At 43.7% G+C, this 25,936-nt stretch overlaps 1 protein-coding gene across 2 annotated transcripts in view; it reads left to right on the top strand.

Moving 5' to 3' along the window:
* The window catches only part of AFF2 (ALF transcription elongation factor 2), a 472,104-nt gene that overhangs the window by 343,845 nt on the left and 102,323 nt on the right, over positions 1 to 25,936 (top strand). For both annotated transcript variants that reach the window (XM_056859368.1, XM_056859367.1), the window contains exons 8-9: positions 4,822 to 4,873; positions 21,883 to 21,920. In XM_056859368.1, coding sequence (XP_056715346.1) covers positions 4,822 to 4,873; positions 21,883 to 21,920 — 90 coding nt within the window. The remainder of the gene's footprint in view (positions 1 to 4,821; positions 4,874 to 21,882; positions 21,921 to 25,936) is intronic.

Raw genomic sequence — 25,936 nt, 5'->3', positions numbered from 1 at the left:
CATTTGTATATACAGCGAGGGGAAAAAGTATTTGATCCCCTGCTAAATTTGCCCATTTGCCCTCTGACGAAGAAATGACCAGTCCATAATTTTAATGGTAGGTTTATTGTAGCTGTGAGAGACAGAATAACAACAGGAAAAACCCAAAAACCCAGAAGACAAAAGTCAGAGATTGATGTGCATTATAATGAGTGAAATAAGTATTTGATCCCCTATCAACCAGCCAGATTAGGGTTAGGGTTAGGGTTCTGCTGTCAAAAGAAGCAATCCATCCATCAGATTCCAAACTAGCCACCATGACCAAGACCAAAGAGCTGTCCAAGGATGTCAGGGACAAGATTGTAGACCTGCACAAGGCTGGACTCGGCTACAAGACTATTGCCAAGCAGCTTGGTGAGAAGGTGACAACCCTAACCCTAACCCTGTCAACCTCCCTCGGTCTGGGGCTCCATGCAAGATCTCATCTCGTGGAGTTGCAATGATCATGAGAACGGTGATGAAGCAGCCCAGAACTACACGGGGGAAACTTGTCAATGATCTCAGGGCAGCTGGGACCATAGTCACCATGAAAACAGTTGGTAACACGCTACGCCGTGAAGGACTGAGATCTTGCAGAGCCCGCAAGGTCCCCTTGCTCAAGACAGCACATATACAGGCCTGTCTGCAGTTTGCCAATGCACATCTGAATGACCCAGAGGAGAACTGGGTGAAAGTGTTGTGGTCAGATGAGACCAAAATCAAGCTCTTTGGCATCAATTCAAATCGCCGTGTTTGGAGGAGGAGGAATGCTGCCTACGACCCCAAGAACACCATCCCCACCGTCAAACATGCTTTGGGGGTGTTTTTCTGCTAAGGGGACAGGACACCTTCACCGCATTGAAGGGACGATGGACGGGACCATGTATCGTCAAATCTTGGGTGAGCACCTCCTTCCCTCAGCCAGGGCATTGAAAATGGGTCGAGGATGGGTATTCCAGCATGACAATGACCCAAAACACACGGCCAAGGCAACAAAGGAGTGGTTCAAGAAGAAGCACATTAAGGTCCCGGAGTGGCCTAGCCAGTCTCCAGACCTTAATCCCATCAAAAATCTGTGGAGGGAGCTGAAGGTTCGAGTAGCTACACATCAGCCTTGAAATCTTACTGATTTGGAGAGGATCTGCAAAGAGGAGTGGGACAAAATACCTCCTGAGATGAGTGCAAACCTGGTGGCCACCTACAAGAAACATCTGACCTCTGTAATTGCCAACAAGGGTTTTGCAACCAAGTACTAAGTCATCTTTTGCAAAGGGATCAAATACTTATTTCACTCATTATAACGCACATCAATCTCTGACTTTTTTCTTCTGGGTTTCTGGGGGTTTTCCTGTTGTTATTCTGTCCCTCACAGCTACAATAAACCTACCATTAAAATTATGGACTGGTCATTTCTTCGTCAGAGGGCAAACGGGCAAATTGAGCAGGGGATCAAATACTTTTTTCCTTCACTGTAGACCTACCAAAATGGCTGCATGGCTCCAAAAATCCTATGCCTTCCACTGTCTCCAGGAGGATTTGACATAGCCCCTACTCAGAATTATCCAAACCCTGACAAAGATTAATTTCCTGGTGTGAAAGGGTGATAGAAGACCACCCAGCACCTTCAGCATTTAGGCTCATGGGCCTATGGTTCACTTTTCTACGTAGGCATGGCTGACCTAGCCATAGGGTTGGCAGGGCTCTTCTGGTCATCGGCGTGGGATGGGGGGAGGGTGTTAGGGTTGGCAGGTGCAGGTTGAAAAACTCCTGGAGATTTGGGGATGCAGCCTTGGGAGGACAGGGATCTCAGCAGAATATAATGCCATAGAGACCACCCTCCAAAGCATCTATTTTCTCCAGGGGATCTGATCTCTGTGGTCTGGAGATGAGCAATAATTTCGGGGGATCCTTGGGTCCCACCTGGAGGCTGGCATCACTACCTAGACATTTCTTATTTGGTTTCTTTTTAATAATTCCACCTACCATCGCAGCCCTATGGTAGGGTTCTATAGTTGTTTAACCTATGGAGTGAAGGGTCAAAGGAAAGTGTGCACTCTTTATTTAGCAGCAATGGCTACAGAAAACAAGAGAGAATTATATCTATTGAATGATAAGCCACGAGAAAGTCCCAGATCCATTTTTCCTCCTTTCTGTTATAAACATCCCTGTTGAAGGAAAGCTATAAACCCTGCACATTTATTTTGTCAGAAAACAACTCTGGCAATTCTTGTTCTTGCTCATCATCTTTTATTTTCATGTGATTTTTTTTAGTGCTTAATAAACTCATCCTTTGCTTACTGCAGAGCATTTTCTCCACTTCTTAATCAATTCCTTGAGAGGACTGTGCTTAGTGTAAGTCCCTATGTTTGGTTTAGCCATCTCTCTTTGTTCTTTCCATTTGTCTGATCTCCACTTCCCTTCATCCTCTCTGTTTATTTCTACCAGAGTGTGTCAAGTATGGATGTTTAACATATAAGAGAATAAAATAGCATGGGTTGACCAAGGAGAAAGGAAATCCTTTGGCCTCAATTAAAAACAAAACCAACCATTTTTCTCCCCATAGATCTTTCTATTTTCCCCCCCAATAAACTCAGAGCCATGTTGTTTAAAGCTCCCCTTCTAGGTTTTACATATTTAAAAGAGATGCAAGTTTTAAAGGGAGGGTTTAGGATTGAGCTAGTGTTATCCTTCAGCCTGATTGTTGGGGTGCTGTTTTTGTAACTGAATCTTAAAAGCACTTTTGCCCTTTGAGAAGAATGTAATGTACCACAGCGATAAAAAGCAAGGGTAAATAGAGGTTCAGGCGATCTTTGTCGTGATCACCAGAGGCAACAAATGCCACAGTGGAACCAAAGAAGGCAGTTTGATAAACAAGTAGTCCAGCACCCATTCGTCACCGGAACCCAAACTGTTAAAGATTAATATTTGCTGAAGGTTTCTTGTTTTAGGAGAAAAAAAGATCTCTGATCTCAGTCACACATTTACGGGTTTATGCTTGACAGAGGCATCTGTCATTGATTAAGAGGTTAATGATCAGTAGTTTCAGGTCTAGATATTTTGTAAAAGCTGAGCCTCCCGACAACAGAGGTCAGTAAAGACAGATGACTTGCAAACCAGCTAACAGTCTTTCTTGCGCTTCTTAAAAGTAGGAAAGGAGATGTAAAGTGGGGGGGGGTTTAGAACACCCATTGGTTATGTGTATTCATTGTGTGTATATTTTGAAAATTAATAGAATAAAAATGAATATAAAACCGGCAGGCTTCGGAAACAGTGGCACTTTTCATTCTATGCCTGGCCTTAAGCATTGTCATACTTAAATAGAAAAAAAATGGAAAATGGAAATGAGAGTAAATCGTGAAGTTGCCGAGTTAGAGCTCATTATCAAATTTCACTTTCTACTTAAACATTATTAATGGTTTCCTCAATACAAAATGCAAATGCTGACCCAGCTCTTGACAGTGAAAGGTAGACTATCGGAAAGATGGTACAAGCTGAAGATGTGGCAGTGGACGGCAGGTCTTGCTCAGACCTAGAAGCCTGACCTGGAATCCTTTATAGGGGTCAGGAAGTATCAGCTGACCTACTCTGATGATTTGTGCAAGGAGGTTTTCTTGGCTGATGCATATGGACTCCCTACCGTATCCCCCTGTGGCCAGAACTGGATGGTGTTCTACAATCACTACCATCTCTCAGGTCACCCTCCCTGAGTTCGGATCCTGATACCATTGTTCATGTCATCATTCTTTCCAGTTCTGCAACTTGAACACTAAGTCCCAAATCACAGGTAATGTGGACACACTGCTTCTTGTCCCATACCTCCCTAACAACATCTGTGGAGAGGAATGGTATAGCAAAGGATACAGGTTGCAGTTATTGGGAGAAACCCTTCTCTGACTGAGACCACGGGGGCTCACAGAACAGAAAATTCTGAGCTAAATGAACCAAATTCTGAGCTAAATGAATAATCTGATTCCATATGAGACAAGAAGAGCCTAGATGTGTGTGTACAGTGCCGTCAAGTCGCAGCTGACTTATGGCGACCCCTTTTGGGGTTTTCATGGCAAGAGACTAACAGAGGTGGTTTGCCAGTGCCTTCCTCTGCACAGCAACCCTGGTCTTCCTTGGTGGTCCCCCATCCAAATACTAACCAGGGCTGACCCTGCTTAGCTTCTGAGATCTGACGAGAGCAGGCTAGCCTGGGCCATCCAGGTCAGGGCAAGAGCCTAGATATATCACCTGAAAGGGAAGTATTACAAGTGCCAGTTTCTCTTCCCCCTCCCCACACACACACAACTATAAAAAATAAGAGTTTCCTTGGACGATCCTGAACTGATAGCTATTAGGTGATGAGAATCTGTATCCAGGTGGTAAGTGCCTTTGATAGGGTATTTGTGGCATTCATTTTTGGACTGTTGCTGTTATCATGTGAGAATATCATGTATAATCTCATATGTTAATATCTTGCTTTTGACTTGGTGGTACACATATGTAGTAACCAGATTCTCAGCAAATCATCTCTGTCTACCCCACCCACCCTACATATTCAGTGTGATACAACGTGGTTGCGTATCAATTAATTTTGTAAATCAGTACAGTATGTCCAGTGAATTTATCCTCTTTATAAGTCCCAGGTCTGCTTTCAAACACAGGGAAAGTTTAGCCAGTTACCAGAGGACCAAAGTACCTCCAGAATGTATCCATTCCTTTACTTTACTAGTCAACTCATTTGACCTAAGGTCTCAAATCAGGCCACACTAAGGTTCATTTTATGTAACTGTTTGTTCTTTCTCTTTCTTTTTAAAGAATGCTTGAAGATGATCTGAAACTCAGCAGTGATGAAGATGATAATGAGCAGGTAACATGTTTGACATCTCATTGTTCTTTCTCATTTGCCAATTTTTAAAAGTGTATTTGTTTAACAAATTTGTACTTCATTTTATCCTGCTGGTGGTTTACCTAGTGAAACCAATACAAATAACAACCATCTAAAAACATAAAGGAATTAAAATAATAAATTAAGAAACCCATAAAAATGTCCAATGAAAATTGTCAGAACCCACAGATAAAATCTTAAAAAATACAATCAGTCTAAAAATGGCTTGTGAAAGAAATCTTTCCCACCTCTTTTGACATTCCAGGTGATACAACCCTGTTGGATGAGGGGCACCACTGAAAGGATCCACTGAAAGGATCTAAGCAGGCACATGGGTTCATATAGGAAAAGGTGCTTTTCATGTATATGGATCCCAGGTTGAACTGAGACTAGAAGCAAACTAGAAAATGATGAGGTTGTTTCAAAACTAGTACAATATGTGGGGCCACTCAGCACTTACCAGGAGGCAGCCAGCAGCAACCATAAGAACACTTTCCTGGAAGCAAGCCCTGTTGAATAAAGTTGGACTTACTTCTGAGTAGACATGCTTATTGCTTCCAGATGCACCAGCTGAAGCTTCTCGATTGTCTTCAAGGTCAGCCCCATGTATCCCATAGCTTTTCTGATTTCTTGAGCAACCCATTCCTGCCCATCCAGTACTTATGATGACATTTCAGATGTGGGACAAATCATTCAGATCTCTCTGTACTTTGGAATGAGGTTATGGTTCATTTTTCATTCCAGGTGTCCCAGTTTTATCCCATTGAAAGTACTCCATATGTCTTGGTTCATGCTACCCTTCCTAATCCCCATGTTTCTTCTTTCCTAATGTTTTTCTATATTTCTTACCAAATGTATTGGGTTGGTTTTCATTGCTGAGGCATGATGTTGTTCCTTTGGCTTCTATTTTGTCTACTCTTTATTGAACTGGTTATTCCAGAAGACTCTGAAGAAGATGGAGAATAGGGTACTGAGCTACAATATTACAGGAACACCTTCACCCATGCCCCTGTCCTAATGTGCCCATTTTAATCAGTTTTTGGCCCTTCCTTTGGGTGCAAACAAAAAATGAGGGGCTATCTCTGGAATCAATTTTCATTTACAGTCGAGGAGCTGCTATTGATGCTGTGCTCTCTGTTCGCAAAAAGATCTAACAATTCAGACCGTGTGTTTCCCTTTCAGTACGAACTGCATAATCAGTATTGAATGCTTTTTTTAAAGCAAAGAAAATTCTATTGATGGCTTTATTAAAAGTGTTGTCAAATTGTTTGAAGTTTTCCACCAAGCTGGTCCTATTTCTGTGATTTAAAAAAAAAAAAAAAAAACATGCGGGCTGGCCAGCCTACAAGGCACAAATTCTTAACAGCAGGTAAACATCTGCTTAATGTTTTATTAAGCGGCGTCATTAAACTGAGCTTAAGCAGTATGTGCATTTTTAAACGTTGTGGTTGTCCAGCTGCAAGGAATCCAGGGGAGTGCATCATTTGCAGTACAGAGACATTTCCATGGCCAAAATCATAGATGCAAGGTTGATCTTGTACACTGGCAAACTATGGCTTTGCTTTATACTGCAGCCTGGATACTAATAGTGATGACACAGGCCATGATGCATGCTTAATGTGCATCCCATCACAGGGACAACTAGCGGCATAGGATGTGTATGCACGTCTGTATTTGTATCAAAAGATGAATCTATATAATCCATTCAGGCCCAAGTGAGCACTGTGGTGCAGATATGCATTTGGGTGCACTTTCCATCATCTGCACATAATCTCTTTTTCTGGCTCAAGGAGCAAGGGTTGGACCTTAATGGCTTTATTGTGTAGTTTTTTAAAAAATGAAAGAAAAATTCCACTTGTGAGACTTATTTACATGTTATAAAGTCCGCATAGTAAACACATGTACGATATACAACAGATGTGTGCATGGAGTTCTGGGGTGCATGGGCTTATTTTGATCAGGACCTTGGTGTGTGCTTGAGGGGCTTGAGTCCCCTCAACCAGTGCTGTTTTGAAGACCTAAAATGGCCCCAGGAACCATAATTGGCACCACTGGGCAAACTTGTATGGAGCCATCAACACATGCAAGTTTCCCCAACACGGCAAATACTGCTCTACGAGGTTGTTTCAGGTCAGGAAAACAGCATGGGGAGGAAGACTGGAGTCCCTTCTCTGCATGTTCCATGCTTCCAATCCAAATTGGGCTCCTATGTGTCTTGGAATTACATTCCCAAGCATGTTCCATGCTTCCAATCCAAATTGGGCTCCTATGTGTCTTGGAATTACATTCCCAGCACAGAACTCCAAGCACATGCCCAACCCAAAGTCCTTGCAGAGGCCAAATGTCCACCATGTGAAGTTCATAAAGTAGAGCTGAGATTAAAATAATCTAACACTCTGGTTCTTTTAAGCCATTTTGATCCAATTAGCTCTGAGCTCAGAACACTACTGAACTGTAGCAGGGTCTTGTATTTTTAAGTTCTTGTAGTTTATTAATTTTCTCCAGCCCCTTTGTTCTGCATTCCGCCTGAGGAATATTCCTCCTGCCCTTTAAAATGTGTGTCCTTAATTTAAAGCACATTGCTGGAGTGTTGTATATTTTGGACCACAGCAACTGCGATACCAGTCACTTGACTCATTTTCTTACTTTATGTATTTAAACCCTTTTTTGGCAGAACAAATGGTTGAAATGGATTTTTTATCTTTCTCTCTCTCTCTCTCTTCCTTCCCCCTCCTTTGCTTAAATGATTAATGTTTACATGTGTAGATCGCAGATAACCCTGCACTACACAGCCACCTCCAACTTCATCCTGGTTCTCGATCTAGCTGTAATATTTTATTGAGCGTTTCTTTCTTTGCCATGTTTGCATTTGATAATTGCAGGCAAAATGAATGGCTTAATTTCTCAGAGGCACTAAAGCCTGAGGCTGGATTTCACCTCCTTTCAGCAGACGATGAAAGTGCAGAGCATTTATATCCAACTTCAAACTAGATCCGCCTGTCTCTTTTTAAAACACTTTCCTTAAAAATCTGCTAATTCGGAAGCTAGGGCAGGGCTGCTGTAAACAGATATGGCACCCAAACCTCTTTTGACAACACACCCTCTTTTCCCATCTGTCTCTATCTCTCCTACTTCTCCTCCTTCATTTTAAAGCTGGATTCCGAACAACTTGTTTACCTCCCTGAGAAAACCCCACCATTTCTATTTATTTTGTTATCAGCAGAAAAGCTGAGGAGCCGTTTCTCAGTAATGGCATCGATACTGCACGCACACACGGGGAGCAAGGTCATCTTGTCAAAGTTATAGAAAAATCAGATGGATTAGGATGAGCCCAGCTACAAATAACTTTGATAAAGTATTTGAATGTAAACTGTTTATCTGCCTTTGAGTTCCATTGTGGTCCTGGCAGAATGATGTCGCCGTAACAAATAAAGAGCCGGTGGTTAAAGTATTTTTCAAAGACAAATATAGGCGAAAGAGGGGTTTTAGTATTTTTCCTTTAATCATCTGAAGCAAATAATTACATTCAGCCACTAATACTGATGTGATGCACAAGAATCTCCAGAGAATTTTTTTTTGCCTGTCTTATCAAACCTCTGCTTCAAATTCCTCAGATGTTGTGTCCAATTAAGATTCTCTAAATTTACCTTGAAATGTCATTTTAGGCAACAGTTTGGTGACTGATCTAGTAATTAGTGAAAACAAGGATAGTCTAAGATCTAGCAGGTTGGATAGGAAAGACCCAACAGAGAGAAGGGAAATGAAATATATTATTATATGGAATGGCCATTTTAAAATATTTTCCTTTTTTATTCCCTGTCCCATTGAAAGTCCAGAAGGAAAATAACCTCACAAATGAATACATCTAACCTCACCCTTCAATCCTTACTGGTTAAAATTTGCCCTCACTATTTCAGATTGCCCCTTCTACCAACAATTAATTAAATAAAGAGTTAAGTTGGTCAGTGTATCAATTCAACCGATAAAACAGGCAATCTTACCATTAATAGATTATTGTTGTATGCTGAGGTAATTGTGCGCAGGGGGTTCTTTGCCCTTGGCAAACGTATCTTTACTTCGAAGAGAATCCTGTAGGTGAAGGAGAAAAGAAATCAGGAGAAACACAGGAGTACCACAGACAATCAGCCGAACTGCATTCGCTGCCCTCGTGTCTCCTTATAATGGATTGTAATATATTTAATTGCTTTTACACTCCTCGGTCCTGCATATGAAGTCTACAATTGAGCCTTGCACAACAATGGCAGGAAGGCCTTGCCTCTCTCCCTTTTCTTTCTCTCTCTCTCAGCGCTGTTGCTGCTGTTATCCTTTGCCTTTGCCCTTTCTTCACTGGAGAGTTATTCATTGATTGAGAGAAGGAGAGAAATGAGGGGCTGCTACAGATTCCCCGAGGACTGAGATAAAGAAGACCTTCATCATAAAGGAGAATCTAAGGGCAACTGCTGCAAGCAAAGAGAGGGCAAGAGCAGGCCTTTCTGATACGTCTCTCAGTGAGGCAAAAGGAATTTTAACCCATGTGGGCTCTCTTCGACACAATAATAATGGGAACACAAGCTGGAGCCAGTAGTGGAAAGCGCAAATGTGAAGATTTCCCCCCTCCTGCCCCCGGGATGTCACCTTGTATCCAGGTTCCTTGTTGAAGTCAGAATGACTTATCTGTTCCTTATCAAGAAAGGTTCAGGCTTAAACCCACGGATGATTTCCAACATGGACGCTGCTTTGCTTGGGGATGAAAAACCCTCGAAAAGAAAAAGATCTCTGAATGTCAGTCTTTGAAAGCTTGAACCGGAGAGAAAATAAGGACATGGGGCAGCTTGAAGTGGTACTAATGATCCTACATGGCTTTGGAGGCCTTCCTTATCTGAGAATGAAAGACCATGTGTGAGGAAAAAAGCATCCAAATTTATATTCACAGTGTTGTTTTAGCAGTTTAAATATGACATCATATTTTCTCATAGGAGCGATATGGAGGGTGTGCTATTGCTCAGCGGCTGTGCTTTACTTTGTGTGCTGAAGGTGAACACATGAACCTGCCTTATACTGAATCAGAGCCTTGGTCCATCAAGGTCAGTATTGTCTACACAGACCAGCAGAGGCTCTCCAGGGTCTTAGCTAGAGGTCTTTCAAATCACCCACTGCCTGGCCCTTTTAACTGGAGATGCTGGGGATTGAACCTGGAACCTTCTTCATGCCTCAGCCACTGAGCCACCTCCCCATCCAAGTTCAATCTCTGGCATCTCCAGTTAAAGGATCTTAGGTGGAGAAGACCTTTGCTTGAGAGAACTGCTCCCACTTGAGACTAGATGGACTGTTAGTCTGATTCAGTGTAAGCCAACTTCAGCTATATAATTTCATAGAATCATAGAGTTGGAAGGGACCACCAGGGTCATCTAGTCCAACCCCCTGCCCAATGCAGGAAATTAACAACTACCTCCCCCCCACATCCCCAGTGACCCCAACCCTCCCCCCACCATGCAGGATCCCACAATCAAAGCACTCCCGACAGATGGCCATCCAGCCTCTACTTAAAGACCTCCAAAGACGGGGACTCCACCACCCTCCGAGGCAGTGCATTCCACCATCGAACAGCCCTAACCGTCAGGAAGTTCTTCCTAATGTTTAGGTGGAATCGCTTTTCTCTTAGTTTAAATCCATTACTCCGTGTCCTAGTCTCCGGAGCAACAGAGAACAAGCTAGTTCCCTCATCAACATGACATCCCTTCAAATATTTAAACATGGCTATCATGTCTCCCCTCAACCTTCTCTTCTCCAAACTAAACAAACCCAACTCCCTAAGTCTCTCCTCATAGGGCATGGATTCCAGACCTTTGACCATTCTGGGCGCCCTCCTGTGGACACACTCCAACTTGTCAACATCCTTCTTAAATTGTGGAGCCCAAAACTGGACACAGTATTCCAAGTGAGGTCTGACCAATGCAGAATACAATGGTAGTATTACTTCCCTTGATCTAGACACAATACTCCTTTTGATGCAGCCCAGAATTTCATTGGCCTTCTTAGCCGCCATATTACACTGTTGACTCATGTTCAGTTTGTGGTCCACTAAGACTCCCAGATCTCTTTCACATGTACTGTTGTCAAGCCAACTCTCTCCCATCCTGTACCTGTGCCTTATGTTGTTTCTGCCTAGGTGAAGTACCTTACACTTCTCCCTATTGAAATCCATTTTATTACTTATGGCCCAGCTCTCCAGTCTATCAAGGTCATTCTGAACTCTGACCCTATCCTCCAGGGTATTAACTACCCCTCCTAACTTGGTGTCATCTGCAAATTTGATTAGCATGCTCTCTATCCCATCATCCAAAAGTCATTTATAAAAATATTAAATAGTACCGGTCCCAGGACAGACCCCTGTGGCACCCCACTGGTCACTCCTCTCCAGGATGAAGTTGTGCCATTAATGATCACCCTTTGGGTTTGGTTGGTCAACCAATTACCAATCCACCTAACAGTAGCAGTGTCCAGCCCACATTTTACTAGCTTTGTTTCAAGAAGATCATGGGGGACTTTATCAAAGGCTTTACTGAAATCAAGGTACACTACATCTACAGCATTCCCGTCATCTACCATACTTGTCACTCTTTCAAAAAAAATATGAGATTAGTTAGACCTGTTTTTTAAAAAAATACATTTTTATTAAATTTTTATAACATAAAACAAACACGATAATAATAAAACAAAAAATTTAAATTAAAAAGTACAAAAGAGTATCTATATATACTATTTGATACATTCGTGATTAAAAAATTATTAAATCCAAAAAGATACCCCCTCGACCCTCCACCCACCTTAAGAAAGTGACCCATCACCCGACTTCTGAAGAAGTGTCTTAACAGTTTTAAAGATATCTATTAACAGTAACATATAAAAGTATTAAACTAGTTTCTATAACTCACTAAGTAAAGAAGTAAAATCCATTTTTGCCAGTATGTGACGGCCTTTGCCCAAGTTTTTTTGAATTCTTCCATATCTTTTCCATGTAGGAATTCAGTTAATTTGGCCATCCTCATATACAACCATAATTTCTCTCTCCAGTCACGAATTGAAGGTTTATTCACTTGCTTCCAAACTTTAGCTATTACAATCCTTGCAGCAGCAAAACTATATTGACAAATAATCCTGTCATTATTACTCATATTTTTTTTGTGGAATTCCCAATAAACAAAATGCAGGTTTTCTTTTTACTCTACCATTACGGTAATCAAATTATTAGTTTCCCAAAAACTTTTAATCTTTTTACATATCCACCATACATGCATAAAAGTGCCTCTTTCCACATTTCCAACATAAATCCACATCTCCTTTTTTCATTTTAGATATCATCACAGGTGTTATATACCATCTATAAAACATTTTATATAAATTTTCTCTGATTTCATTAGTTATTGTAAATTTAAATTCTCTCTTCCATAAATTTTCCCATATTTCTAGATCAATATTAAATCCTAACTCCTTCATCCATTTCACCATTACTGGTTTAATTCTTTCTTGTTCTAAATTAGTTTCAATTAATAATTTATATATTCTTCCTATCAATCCTTTATTTCCCTTTATTAATATTTTTTCCAGTTTGGATTTATTTTTATTAAATCCAAACTGTTTATCTTTATTAAATATATCTTTTAATTTATAATACAAAAACCAGTCCTTTATATTAAGTTCTTCTCTACTTCTTAAAACCCATTCTCCCTCTTTACACTCTATAATTTCTCTATATGCATCCATTTCTAAATTTAAATGTATCCCTCTCTTCATATAAGCTAGGCATGACCTGTTTTTGAGAAACCCATGTTGACTGTCAGTGATCACACACACAACCACACTCACTGAGGGTCAGAATATAAAATGATCAAGAAAGCAGAACAGCAGCAGAAATAAAATTTCTTGTGTTTATTTGGGATATTTATGGTATTTATATTTATTTATTGTATTTATTTGAAAAACATACCCCTCCTCTAAAACAGTCTTCAAGGCACTTTGCAGCTATAATTTGCAATTAAATCAATAGAGTAGTCATTGAAAGCATCAAACATTAACAGGAACGAGAGCAGACATTCAGTAAGACAGTGTGATACAGTGGTTAGAAGACTAAGACTAGGGAGACCTAGGTTCAAATCCCATTCTACCATGATGCTCATTGTGTGACCTTTGGCTGCTCATTCCCTCTCAGTTTGACCTTCCCCACAGGGTTGTTGTGAGGTTAAAATGGGAGCTAATATGCTGCCTTGCTGTCCTTGGAAAAAGTGCAGGATAAAATTTTTGTCTGAAAGACAGCTTTTTAAAAAAAAAATGTTAAGGACATACTACCAACAAAAAACTAGACATCAAGATGAACAAAAAACGCTTAGTCTCATGCCAGAACTAAGGAGGCTCTGAGCCAGGTGTCGTGGTTAAGAGCAGTGGTTTGGAGTAGTGGAGTCTAATCTGGAGAATCTGGTTTGATTCCCTACTCCTCCACATGAGCGGTGGAGGCTAATCTGGTGAACTAAATTTGTTTCCTCACTCCTACACATGAAGCCAGCTGGGTGATCTTGGGCTAGTCACTGCTCTCTTAGAGCTCTCTCAGCCCCACCTACCTCCCAGGGTGTCTATTGTGGGGAGGGGAAGGGAAGGGAAGGTGATTGTAAGCCGGTTTGATTCTGCCTTAAGTGGTAGAGAAAGTCGGCATATAAAAACCAACACTTCTTCTTCTAATATGCAGCCAACCATACCAGTGTTGGATCCACAGGGAAGTGGCTAGCCGATATATTTATTTTATTTACTTATTGCATTTTTATCCTGCCTTTCCTCCAGAAAGCTCGGGGGTATATCCGTTTCCCCTCCTCCATTTCACCCTCACAAGAACCCTGCAAGAGGGCATTTGGCCAAAGGTCACCCAGCAAGTGCCATGGCAAAATGAGGATTCAAACCTGGGTCTCCCAGATCCTAGTACAGCACTTTAACCACAACACCAAGCTGGCTCTATACCGCTACACTTCTCCAAGTATGTTGAACAGTAGCTTGGCCATTAACATGAAATGGAATTGCCACGGACAGAGGCAATTCTGAACAATCAGATGCACTGGAGAAACAACCAAAGAAAGCCATCAGCTTTGTGCCTGTTTGTGAGCTTGTAAAATTATCTGACCCAGATCAAGATGGCCCAGGCTAGCCCGATCTCCTCAGATCTGAGAAACTAAGCATGGTTAGTTCTGGTTATTACTTGGATGGGAGACCACCGAGGAAGTTCCAGGTTGCTATGCAGAGGAAGGCAAAGGCAGACCACCTCTATTTGTCTCTTACCTTGAAAACCCTATGGGGTCGCCATAAGTTGACTCCGACTTGACAATACTTTCCAACTTAGAGGCATCTGACTAGCTAGAACGTTGGCATTAATGGGCCTTTGTCTGATCCAGTAATGCTTATGTTCCTTTGATTAACGACAACATAGGTGTTGATTTTCTCAGATAACTGCTTAGCCATGGATTGGAAGCTCACCATGTGCCCAGCTGCAAAATGTGCTAGAAAAGTCATCCCAATTAGACCAACTGTGGTATTTGCCTTCTGGAAGAAAAACGTGGGCTTCATGTGAACACAGAATATCTGTGACGTGCTGTGCAATCAGGAAATGAGAGCCATCCCTGCAAATGCAGCCTTTCAGTAACCAGCCTCTGCACCATCCTCAGGGTAAGGCTGACCTAAACCGTGACACTCAGACTACCAAATGCGAAGTTGCCAGCTTCATGTCACAGGAAATTAGCAAAAGGCAGAAGATTCTCCTGGCACAGCCCCTCAGGAGACAACACACCGAGTTAGAGAGGCCCGTCTAGCCACAGCAACTTAGAATCACTGCAAATGTACCAGTTTCCCCATACCTCAAAGGGCATGGAGGTCAGTTTCATGTTGCTTTAGCTATGAAGAGCCTAATATTAGTATCATGAAAGTCAGTATACCACATTGGTTCCCTTGGGATTTGGAATAAAGTTTTGGACTTGTATGGTGAGACCACACTTAGAATACTGGGTACAGTTCTGGTCACCACACCTAAAAAAGGATATTACAGAGCTTGAGAAGGTGCAGAAAAGAGCAACCAAAATGATTAGGGGACTAGAGCAACTGTCCTATGGGGAGCGGTTAGGACGCTTAGGGCTGTTTAGCTTGGAAAGAAGGCGGCTAAGGGGAGACATGATAGAGGTCTATAAAATTATGCATGGTTTGGAGAGAGTGGACAGGGAGAAGTTTTTCTCCCTCTCCCATAATACTAGAACACAGGGTCATCTGCTAAAGCTGGAGGGCGATAGATTCAAAACAGATAAAAGGAAGTATTTTTTCACACAACGCATAGTTAAATTGTGGAACTCCCTGCCCCAGGATGTGGTGATGGCTGCCACCTTGGAGGGCTTTAAGAGGGGAGTGGACATATTCATGGAGGAGAGGGGTATTCATGGCTATTAGTTAGAATGAATACTAGTCATGCTGCATACCTATTCTCTCTAGTATCAGAGGAGCATGCCTATTATTTTGGGTGCGGTGGAACACAGGCAGGATGGTGCTGCTGCAGTCGTCTTGTTTGTGGCTTCCTAGAGGCACCTGGTTGGCCACTGTGTGAACAGACTGCTGGACTTGATGGGCCTTGGTCTGATCCAGCAGGGCCTTTCTTATGTTCTTATGTTCTTACCGAGGAGATCTGGGTTCAAATCCTGATCAGCTGTGAAAGTTGTTGGGTGGGCGTTTTCCAGTCACATGCACATGCACACACTCTCTCTCCCAGATAGATTTGAGTCCAGTAGCACCTTAGAAACCAACAAGATTTTGGGGGTATACCGTATATACTCGCGTATAAGCCGAGTTTTTCAGCCCCAAAAAAGGGCTGAAAAAGCCGAACTTGGCTTATACGCGGGTCAATACGGTAGGGTAGGGGAGGGGGGAGGAGGGAGGAGGGAAGAGGGAGGAGGAGGGAGGGGGGAACTTACTGCCGCCGCCGCCGGGCCCACGCCGCTTCCTGCTACCAAGAGCGGCCTGGGGCGGCCTCCTGCAGCTGCAGGGAGGCTGCCCCAGCCCTCGCCCGGCCGCGCCGCCGCTTCTGCCGGCCGAGAGCGGCCTGGGGCGGCCTGGGGCAGCGGCCCCAGCCCTCGCCCGGCCGCGCCGCCGCTTCTGCCGGCCGAGGGCGGCCTGGGGCGGCGGCCCCGACCCTTGCCCGGCCGCGCCGCCGCTTCTGCATGGGACCATCTCCAAGGCCTAGGCCCTTAAACCCCCTCCCCTTCAAAAGTTATGGAGCAGAAAGTGCACTGGTGTGGGATGCCCACACAGTGGTCTTCAGAGACTAGCTTGGATGCAAGCCAAAGCGGTCATTAGCCCACACAGTCTTATGTTCTGATAGTGGATGTAGTGATGGCTGCTAGATGGCTTTTGAAGGGGATAAGACAGATTTATGGATTATGGGTCCGCCAGTGGTCTTTTATGCATGGCTGTTTCACTCGCGGTCACCCCCCTCCGATGATGTTGGGTCTTTGTGTTGATTGTGCATGCCTTTTCCGACCATCAGAGGTCGCCTCTCTCCCCCCTGTGTTTCCCCACGTTTTGCCCATGCTTTCAAATTTGAGACAAAACAGGTCTCTGAAAACACGGGCAAAATGCGGGGAAATGCAGGGAGGAGAGAGGCAACCTCTGACAGCTGGAAATGGCATGCATAATCAACACAAAGACCCAAAGTTGTCGGAGGGGTGATGGCGAGGGAAACAGGCATGCATAAAAGACCAATGGCTACGAGCCATGGTGAATAAACGTTAAGCCACTTTTGGTGCTCATTGAGGAGAAAGGCAAAGTACAAATGAAGTAAGTAAATAAATAAAAATCCAAGGGCGATACAACTCTGAATAGCTGTGCTAGGAGGCAGCACCAGCGGCAGTTTCCATCTAAACATTAGGAAGAACTTTCTAACAGTTATGGCGGTTCCTCAGTGGAACAGGCTTCCTCAGGAGGTGGTAAGCTCTCCTTCCCTGGAGGTTTTTAAGCAGAGGCTAGATGGCCACCTGTCAGCAATGCTGATTCTATTACCTTAGGCAGATCATGAGAGGGAGGGCATCTTGGGCATCTTCTGGGCATGGAGTAGGAGTCACTGGGTGTGTGTGGCGGGGGAGGTAGTTGTGAATTTCCTGCATTGTGCAGGGGGTTGGACTAGATGAGCCTGGTGGTCCCTTCCAACTCTATGATTCTCTGAAATAGCCTTTTGTATATAAATATGCACACACACACACACACACACCCTTCTGTGTTAAGATATCTTTACTGTGGCAGATCTGTCATATTTTTATTTCACCCTTTCTCCAAGGAGCTTGGGACATATTGTGTGTGTGTGTGTGTGTGTGTAAAGTGCCATCAAGTTGCAGTCGACTTATGGTGACCCCTTATGGGGTTTTCATGGCAAGAGACTAACAGAGGTGGTTTGCCAGTGCCTGCCTCTGCATAGCAACTCTGGACCTCCTTGGTGGTCCCCCATCCAAATACTAACCAGGGCTGACCCTGCTTAGCTTCCGAGATCTGACAAGATCGGGCTATACCATGCTGCCTTCCCTCCTGGGGCATATTACACCCCCACTATTTTCTCCTTCTAATTACCTTGTGAGGTAGGCAAAGCTGAGAGAGAATTATTGGGCTAAGGTTACCCAGTACATTAGTGGCTGAGCAGGGAATGGACCTTGAGTCTCCCAAGTCCTCCACTGAAGCTTTTAACCACACCAACACAATGGCTTCTAGTTAAGATGTGGGATACCTGTGATGTTTCAATCATATCTATAGCATATTACTGGGACATAACTGTGCAAATAAAATCATAGGGATATTATAAAGTAAAGTGGCCAAACTGCCTGCATCAATCTGCTTTCCGTTTTCCAATTACCTTTAATTATCTTAATGTACATTTTCCAACTCAAAAATTAACAGCAGACGCATGATGTAACCCCCTTAATATCCCGAGGGTGCACTTTAGGCTGCTTCAGTTCCGTTCGTGTCCTTCAATAGTGGGAGTTTTCACTGGAGAGGTAAACTTGTGTCTGGTCTATACTGCTTCTGACTGCAGCTCACATTATGGAACACTTCCCCCCCCCTTCACAGAAAACACACAAAACAATTTCAACTAAAATGGCAAGGAGAAACTGAACTAAAGAAGTCTAGAAGTCCAGGACATGCTGGTATTCTATAAACAGGGAATTTTTGTTGTTGTTTAGTCATTCAAGCCCATATTTCGGTCAGGGCCAATCTACATGTGATGTTGGGGCTCCGTGATCAAATCTCCTGGTGGATAATTTAACCTCTAAAAGCAGTTGAGGGGCCTCAATAGCGATCAGGGCCACTGTACAGGTTATTGAGTCTAAATCACACAACGGAGGTCTGATCACAAGTTCCGCAAAGTCACATGCCTTGCAGCCCTGAGAACCAGGCCACTAACAGCGCAAGCCTAAACAGAGTTACACCTCCTAAGCCCATTAACTTGAATGGATGTTTGAGGCCAGGTCTCCCACTTCAGGGGGACACCTTCAACCACTCAGCCTCTACCCAGGGGAAAACTGCAGAGTGAAATTGCGGTGTGATCAGAGTCTCAGACAACACCATGACATCCCTTCCAGTGTGACCTGGAAGTGATGTCATCACATTGGGCAATATTCTTGCATTTGCCCCAGTCTTGGTGCTTAATCCATATGGTTTTGACTGAATGCTAGAGCTTTGCCAGCAATGTGATTATATTATTTCTGGGTTACACCAGAAGTGATGTCATGGCATCAACAGAGAGGGCACCTACCTGCACCTGAGTCTCCCGCTGGTTACCATCCTCAAGCTGCCAACCCCAACTTAGGTGTAACTCTGCTTTGGATGACACTCTGGTCTTTTATGCATGGCTGTTTCACTAGCCATCACCCTTCTGACGACTTCGGATCTTTGTGTTGATTATGCATGCCGTTTTCGACTGTCAGAGGTCACCTCGCTCTCCCCCTGCCTTTCCCCGCGTTTTGTCCACATTTTCAAATTTGAGATAAAACGGGTCTCTGAAAATGTGAGCAAAATGCGGGGAAATGTAGGGGGAGAGCAAGGCGTCGGAAACGGCATGCATAATCAACACAAAGCCCCGAAGTTGTCAGAGGGGTGACGGCGAGTGAAACAGCCATGCATAAAAGACTTCTGACTGCCCTACCATACTTCCATGTCATTTAAAATCCCTAACCATTTTTAAGATTTCAAAAATGTATTTGTGGGGCCTACACTGACATAGGTTGCACAAATATCTCAATTAAAAAAAAAAGAAGGCAAGGAAGGTGTCTGAAATCCTTTAAATTAATAATCAAAAGTTCACATCACGTCTCAAAGAAATCAAACTTAGCCCATGAAAATGAGAAACAGAAATTATTAACTCTGTAGTCAGGCTGATGGAGGTTCAGTGAGATCATTTTGTTCAAAGATTAAAGGTGATGAGTGCTAAAGTAATTGAGCAGGATGCCTATGACAATATTAGACTAGAGCCATTAAAGTCAGTAATGATCAAAAGTTAATTATCAAAGCAGAGCGAACTACTCAACACAGACAATTTGAGTCAATAGCTAACCATCCCAGGGAGGAAAAGAAAAGTAATTTGGAGATAGTATTTTCTTATAATGAAGTTATAGAGGAGATATATATTTCAAAGAATCCTAGCTACAAAAGAGAGAGGGAGAAAAATAATGTGTTCTTCCTGATCAGAAAAGAATAACTAGTCTTAATTGATAGACCTCCTACACATGGCATGTTTTGATACAGTACATTTCTGCCTCAAACTATAATATGAACCCTTTCTCAGTCTTGCTTTGATTTCTGTGTACCTCATTGAGGGGGGAAGACAACACAACTAGTAGGGTGCCAACCTCCGGGTACTAGCTGGAGATCTCCTACTATTACAACTGATCTCCAGCCAATCTTTGCCACCGGTGGGAGATTTTGAGGGTGAGGTTTGGGGCGGGGAGGGACTTCAGTGTCATAGAGTCCTATTGCCAAAGCGGCCATTTTCTCCAGGTGAATTGATCTCTGTCAGCTGGAGATCAGTTGTAATGGCAGGAGATCTCCAACTAGTACCTGGAGGTTGGTAACCCTAATTCGAGGGAAGTCTTCTTTATTAAATGTTGCAGGATTCCACACACACAGCCTGTTAGTTTCCTTTCTCTTTCTGGTGGTATTTTTTGCCATCCCTGCTGACAGAGCAGTTCAGGGACGAAAGAATCCAGAACCATGCAAACATATAGAATGGCATTGAGATAGATTTACATGGCTCACAGAAATTCAGAAGCTGCATGTGTTTGTTCCAGATTATGCCATGGCAGTATGTATATAAACTATATATACAAAAGACATCACCGCTGAAAATCTCCAGCAGCTTAAACAGCTTGATAGACTCTAGCCATTCTGCCATCCATGCCCCCAACTGTGTTGCTTAGCAACATTTTAATTCAAGAAGAATGGAAGGAGATGAAATCCCTGCGGAGAGGGAAACAGAAATAAGAGGGCCGTTGACAGATGATCTGAGTTGTTTCTTCTAATATACTGTGAAGATCACCGGCTCTTTTCATGAATGATAAATGGACTGTATACAGATCAATGGGTACAGCAATAAACTGGAACCAGGTTCTGTATCTGAGGCGATACAGGATGAGAGGCCTGGATAGTTGCTCATTTAGAAGATTTGGAGTGTGTTTTCTCAAAGGTTTCACAAGAGGAAATTGATCTGAACATTTGGCCATCCCTTGCCCTTTTCTGTAGCTGGCTAATAAAAATGACTTTGGAGACTGAGTCTGTTCTGCCATGATGGATGTAATTTTCCTGATGTTGTTGTTCAAGACTGACAACAGTAAAGTTAAAATTAATATCTCAACCACAGCAATAATTATGAATGAAGTTGTCTGGTTGGATCTGTATACTGCCTTATCCTGAGGTTATACAATTTTAAAAAGTAAAGCCATAAAAATAAACCTTACACTAACTAACAAGACATCAGGATAATAATAAAAGATTATCTGTTCCTCTGGATTTCCAAAGTGTTAGTGGCTCTTAAAAATGAAACCTGGAGAAGGATTTTTCAAAAATATTGGAGGAGGGAGTTCGTTGAAGTCCTTAATACTTGACTCATTTACACATACCACACTCACCACTGACTCATGCCCCCAAATCACTCCCTTGCTCTCTCCCTGACACATACTGTAGGGCTGCCAGGATCGGCCTGGCAACCAGCAGGGAACTGGGAGGAGCAGGGATATGGGGGCAGCCATCACCAATGGTGTGAGGTTACTTCCAAGGAAACCTCTTGGTATGCAGAAGGCCCCAGCTTCAATCCCTGGCATCTCCAGTTCAAGGGACTAGGCAAGTAGGTGGTATGGAAAACTCTGCCTGAGTCCCTGGAGAGCTGCTTCCGGTCTGAGTAGACAATACTGACTTTGATGGACCAAGGGTCTGATTCAGTATAAGGCAGCTTCATGTGTTCATGTGTGTTCATGGGTTACCCACTTTCCGAGAAGGATACCACTTGTATGGGAAAGATCCACACAACTGGCCCTGTTAATGTGGCAGTGCTGTTCATGTGCATATATGGGACCACACTGCACAATAGCATTTCCCCCATGGCCGGGCATAAATGAAACAAAGGCCGTAGTTAAGCTGTGTGGTTAACACCCAACTTTTTATTTCATACGTTTATCATTTTTGCCTCTGAGGTTCAGTTGCATTGCAAATATTTTTTTTAACTTCAGCACAAACCCATTAAAATTGATAAACTGTTGCTTCCCCTGCTGAGCTTTCTCCTTAATTATGGAAGCCCGCATTGTTGTGCTCATTTTCAGTTCTCAGAAATACAGCGGTCTGGCTGCCCCCCCCCCCCAATTCATCTGGCATTTTCTGTGAAAGGTCACATTTGCTAAGGTCAGCTAACAACTCTTTTGCTTTCCTTTCTTTATTTACAGGCTGCGGAGAAGACGAAGCCTCGAAACATTCCTGTAAAGTAAGTTATTTGAATATCCGCTGGAAAAAAATGCAGGTTTAATGAACTTGAAGCAAATTGGACAATTAAAAAAAAAAAAGGCTATGCCAGCCAGGGCAATCAAAACAGACATCAGGACTCAGGTTACTCTGTAGTCATGGCCATTTTCAAAAGTCCCTGATCAGCAAGGACAGGCTTTTGGATTTCTCCTGGCTCCCTGATGGCTGCCTGCCCCAAGTTGTCCCTGGTTTACATAAATTAATATGTGCCATCTATGAATAGCTGCTAAATGGTATTATAATCACATTCAGAGCAGAGTTCCTCTAGCCTGGAGGGGGAGTGCACCCATGCTAAAAAGATTATGTTTTTTAATTGCAAACTCTGGGAAGGTCTGACAGAAGGGAAATAACGGAGAGGATGTGAGACACGCGAGAATAATATTTTGCACCAGTGTGCCAGGGCCTTACTAGCCTGTTGCTGCAAAATGCTAGTGCATATTGGAGAATGCTTCCATGCACTTTCAGAGACCTCTGCCAGCAGATTAAAGCAATCTGCCAGACCTCTGCTTCAAAGGCATTTCACAAGGGTTTCTGGTTACTTCTGCCAGATTGTTGTGGCCTCATATATTGTTGCTATTGAAAACGTGTCACCATGGACTTGGGGTTTTTGCAGAGCAGAGTAAGCCAAACCAGCAGGTCCTTGCCTCAAGGAGCTTACACAGTCTTCACATCAACAGAAGGGGGGGAGAAAGTGTCCAGAGAGGAAGGCATGCAAGGCACAGAGGAAGCAGGCACAAGTGTTTGGGTCTCATTCTGGTTGTGGGGCAGAGACTGATAAGTTAAACCAAAGTCTTCATGTTGAACACATGAAGCTGCCTTATACTGATTCACACCCCTGGTCCATCAAAGTCAGTATTGTCTACTCAGACCGGCAGCGGCTCTCCAGGGTCTCTGGCAGAGGTCTTTCACATCACCTACTTGCCTAGTCTCTTTAACTGGAGATGCCGGGGATTGAAGCTGGGACCTTCTGCATGCCAAGCAGATGCTCTACCACTGAGCCATGGCCCCTCACCTTTATGTTGTGATAAAGGTAGGTTTTGAACAGGGATTTAAAGGCACAGGAGGTGGCACCGTGGAGGTGTAGATATATGACTGAATTCCTTTAGACCTTTGCACATTTCTGGAGGAGTACATTCAGAGACAAAGTAGCAAGATTACTGCGATGGCTGGATCCACACATTGTTGGATATTGTGTTGTTGTAGTTGTTCATTTCCTGGCTTTTCCTGTCTGGCAATATCTAATGCCATATGGGTCCTACTAGAGAAACTCTGCATAGGATTGCACTGTTAGCATTTACACTCTACATCATAGGAATGTGAGGTTCGCAGCACTCGTTTAGACATGCGATATTATTTCCATACCACCAGCACATAGGGTTGCCAGGTCCCTCTTCTCCACTGGCGGGAGGTTTTTGGGGTGGAACCTGAGGAGGGCGGGGTTTGGGGAGGGACTTCAATGCCATACAATCCAATTGCCAAAGCAGCCATTTTCTCCAGGGGAACTGATCTCTGTTGGCTGGAGATCAGTTATAGCAGGAGATCTCTAGCTACTACCTGGAAGTTGGCAACCCTACCAGCACGAGATCCAGTTCAGGATCTGGGCATGCAGTGCTTTTTTGGTAGCAGTACTCACTGGTATGGAGGGGGCCCTCCCAAGGGGGGAATTGGTGGAAATCAGTGCAACCTTATATATGAGTAAAAAGGTAAAGGTCCCCTGTGCAAGCACCGGGTCATTCCTGACCCATGGGGTGACGTCACATCTCGACGTTTCCAAGGCAGACTTTGTTTGCTGGGTGGTTTGCCAGTGCCTTCCCCAGTCATCTTCCCTTTACCCCCAGCAAGCTGGGTACTCATTTTACCGACCTCGGAAGGATGGAAGGCTGAGTCAACCTTGAGCCGGCTACCTGAAACCGACTTCCGTTGGGATTGAACTCAGGTCGTGAGCAGAGCTTTTGACTGCAGTACTGCAGTTTAACACTCTGCGCCACGGGGCTCCTAATATATGAGTACCAGCACCTTTTCTTTTTACAAAATAAGCACTGCGGTCATGTAACAGAAATGTACCTGGGTTGGATTGCACTCAGTCAGTGTCATGTTTAGACCAGATTGCCCGTTTGCACATGTGTAGTAGCAGCAAGCCGAGAATAAAAGACACCGTTGCATCCTGCAACCATGTGCTAAAGCTCCACAAGTAGGAACTGATGCACTGATTTAAGCATCACCTCAACCTCCTTAACCCCATCTAAGTAAATGTTCGTGAGTTATGTAGCACTTTCAAAGTGGGCCTGAAACACTCCTTCACAGCACAGTTGTTATAACTCAGGGGTGTCAAACTCATTTGTTACAGAGGGCTGTATATAGGGTTGCCAACCTCCAGGTACTAGCTGGAGATCTCCTGCTATTACAACTGATCTCCAGCTGATAAATATCAGTACACCTGGAGAAAATGGCCACTTTGGCAATTGGACTCTGTGGCATTGAAGTCCCTCCCCTCTCCAAACCTGCCCTCCACAGGTTCTGGCCCAAAAATCTCCCACCGGTGGCGAAGAGGATCTGGCAACCCTAGCTGGATATGATATAAATGTCACTTGGTCAGGCTGGGCCATGCCTCGCCAGCCCAAATTGGGAGCAGGGAGTGGTGGCTGCCTCGGCTGGTGAGCCTGCAGTGGGTTCGCCAGCCCAGATCAGGACTGGGGGAGTGGCTACCTCGACTGGCTCATGGGCCGGATAAGAGCTCTCAAGGGGCCTGATCTGGCCTGTGGGCTGTGTGTTTGACACCCCTGAAAAATTGTGGCATTTGACTGTGGATGCACTCTTTGCATCTAGAGTCAGAAAATGGTTCCACACTTGGAATACTGTGTACAGTTCTGGTCACCGCATCTCAAAAAGGATATTGCAGAGCCTGAGAAGGTGCAGAAAAGAGCCACCAAAAGGATCATGGGACTAGAGCAACTGCCCTACGAGGAGTGTTTAAAACACTTGGGACTGTTTAACTTGGAAAGAAGACGGTTAAGGGGAGAAATGATAGAGGTCTATAAAATTATGCATGGTATGGAGAGAGTGGACAGGGAGAAGCTTTTCTCCCTCTCTCATAATACTAGAATGCAGAGTCATCTGCTGAAGCTGGAAGGTGTGAGATTCAAAACTGATGAAAGGAAGTATTTCTTGACACAACACATACTTAAATTGTGGAACTCCCTGCCCCAGGATGTGGTGTTGGCTGCCAATTTGGAAGGCTTTCAGAGGGGAGTGGACAAGTTCATGGAGGAGAGGGGTATTCATGGCTACTAGTCAAAATGGCTACTAGTCATGATACATACCTATTCTCTCCAGGATCAGAGGAGAATGCCTGTTATATTAGGTGCTGTGAAACACAGGCAGGATAATGCTGCTGCAGTCGTCTTGTTTGTAGGCACCTGGTTGGCCACTGTGTGAACAGACTGCTGGACTTTATGGGCCTTGGTCTGATCCAGCATGGCTTTTCTTATGTTCTTATATTCTTATGAAGCCTGAGAGTTACCACACACAAAAAAAGAGTAAGTCACCTGGCTAGCCAGATCTCCCCATGTATAATTTATATACCCTGTTGCTTTTCAGTTTGAGTTCTTTTGGAATTTGCTCATGGATTTTGCTTCAATTAGTTCCCATGGGACTAAATTAGGAATATTAATTAAATTCTGCTCAGTATTTTTATACATTTTATTAGTTTACCTACCTGGGCAAACTTGAAGTTTCCCTTTAAAGCCACGGTCCACAGAGTGCAAGGTAAGCCTCCTTAATGAGGTTGTTTCTAGCAGGAGTCATAAGCATCTCTCCCCCCACCCCCAGTCCACTTTGTGTGTTCCTTCTTCAAAGTATTTAATTGGACAGCTCACTTGGATCTCGAGGCAGCCTGCTAGTTTTTGTGCGACACAACCCACCAGGAAGCCCACCTGTACTTTTGTGCTGCTCCCCTTAGCTTCGGCGTGATTTGTGAAG

The sequence above is a fragment of the Euleptes europaea genome, chromosome 13, assembly GCF_029931775.1.
Source record: "Euleptes europaea isolate rEulEur1 chromosome 13, rEulEur1.hap1, whole genome shotgun sequence".
Classification (NCBI taxonomy): Eukaryota; Metazoa; Chordata; class Lepidosauria; order Squamata; family Sphaerodactylidae; genus Euleptes; species Euleptes europaea.
The sequence above is the reverse complement of the archived record's forward strand: the minus strand, read 5'-3'. Positions and strand labels throughout refer to the sequence as shown.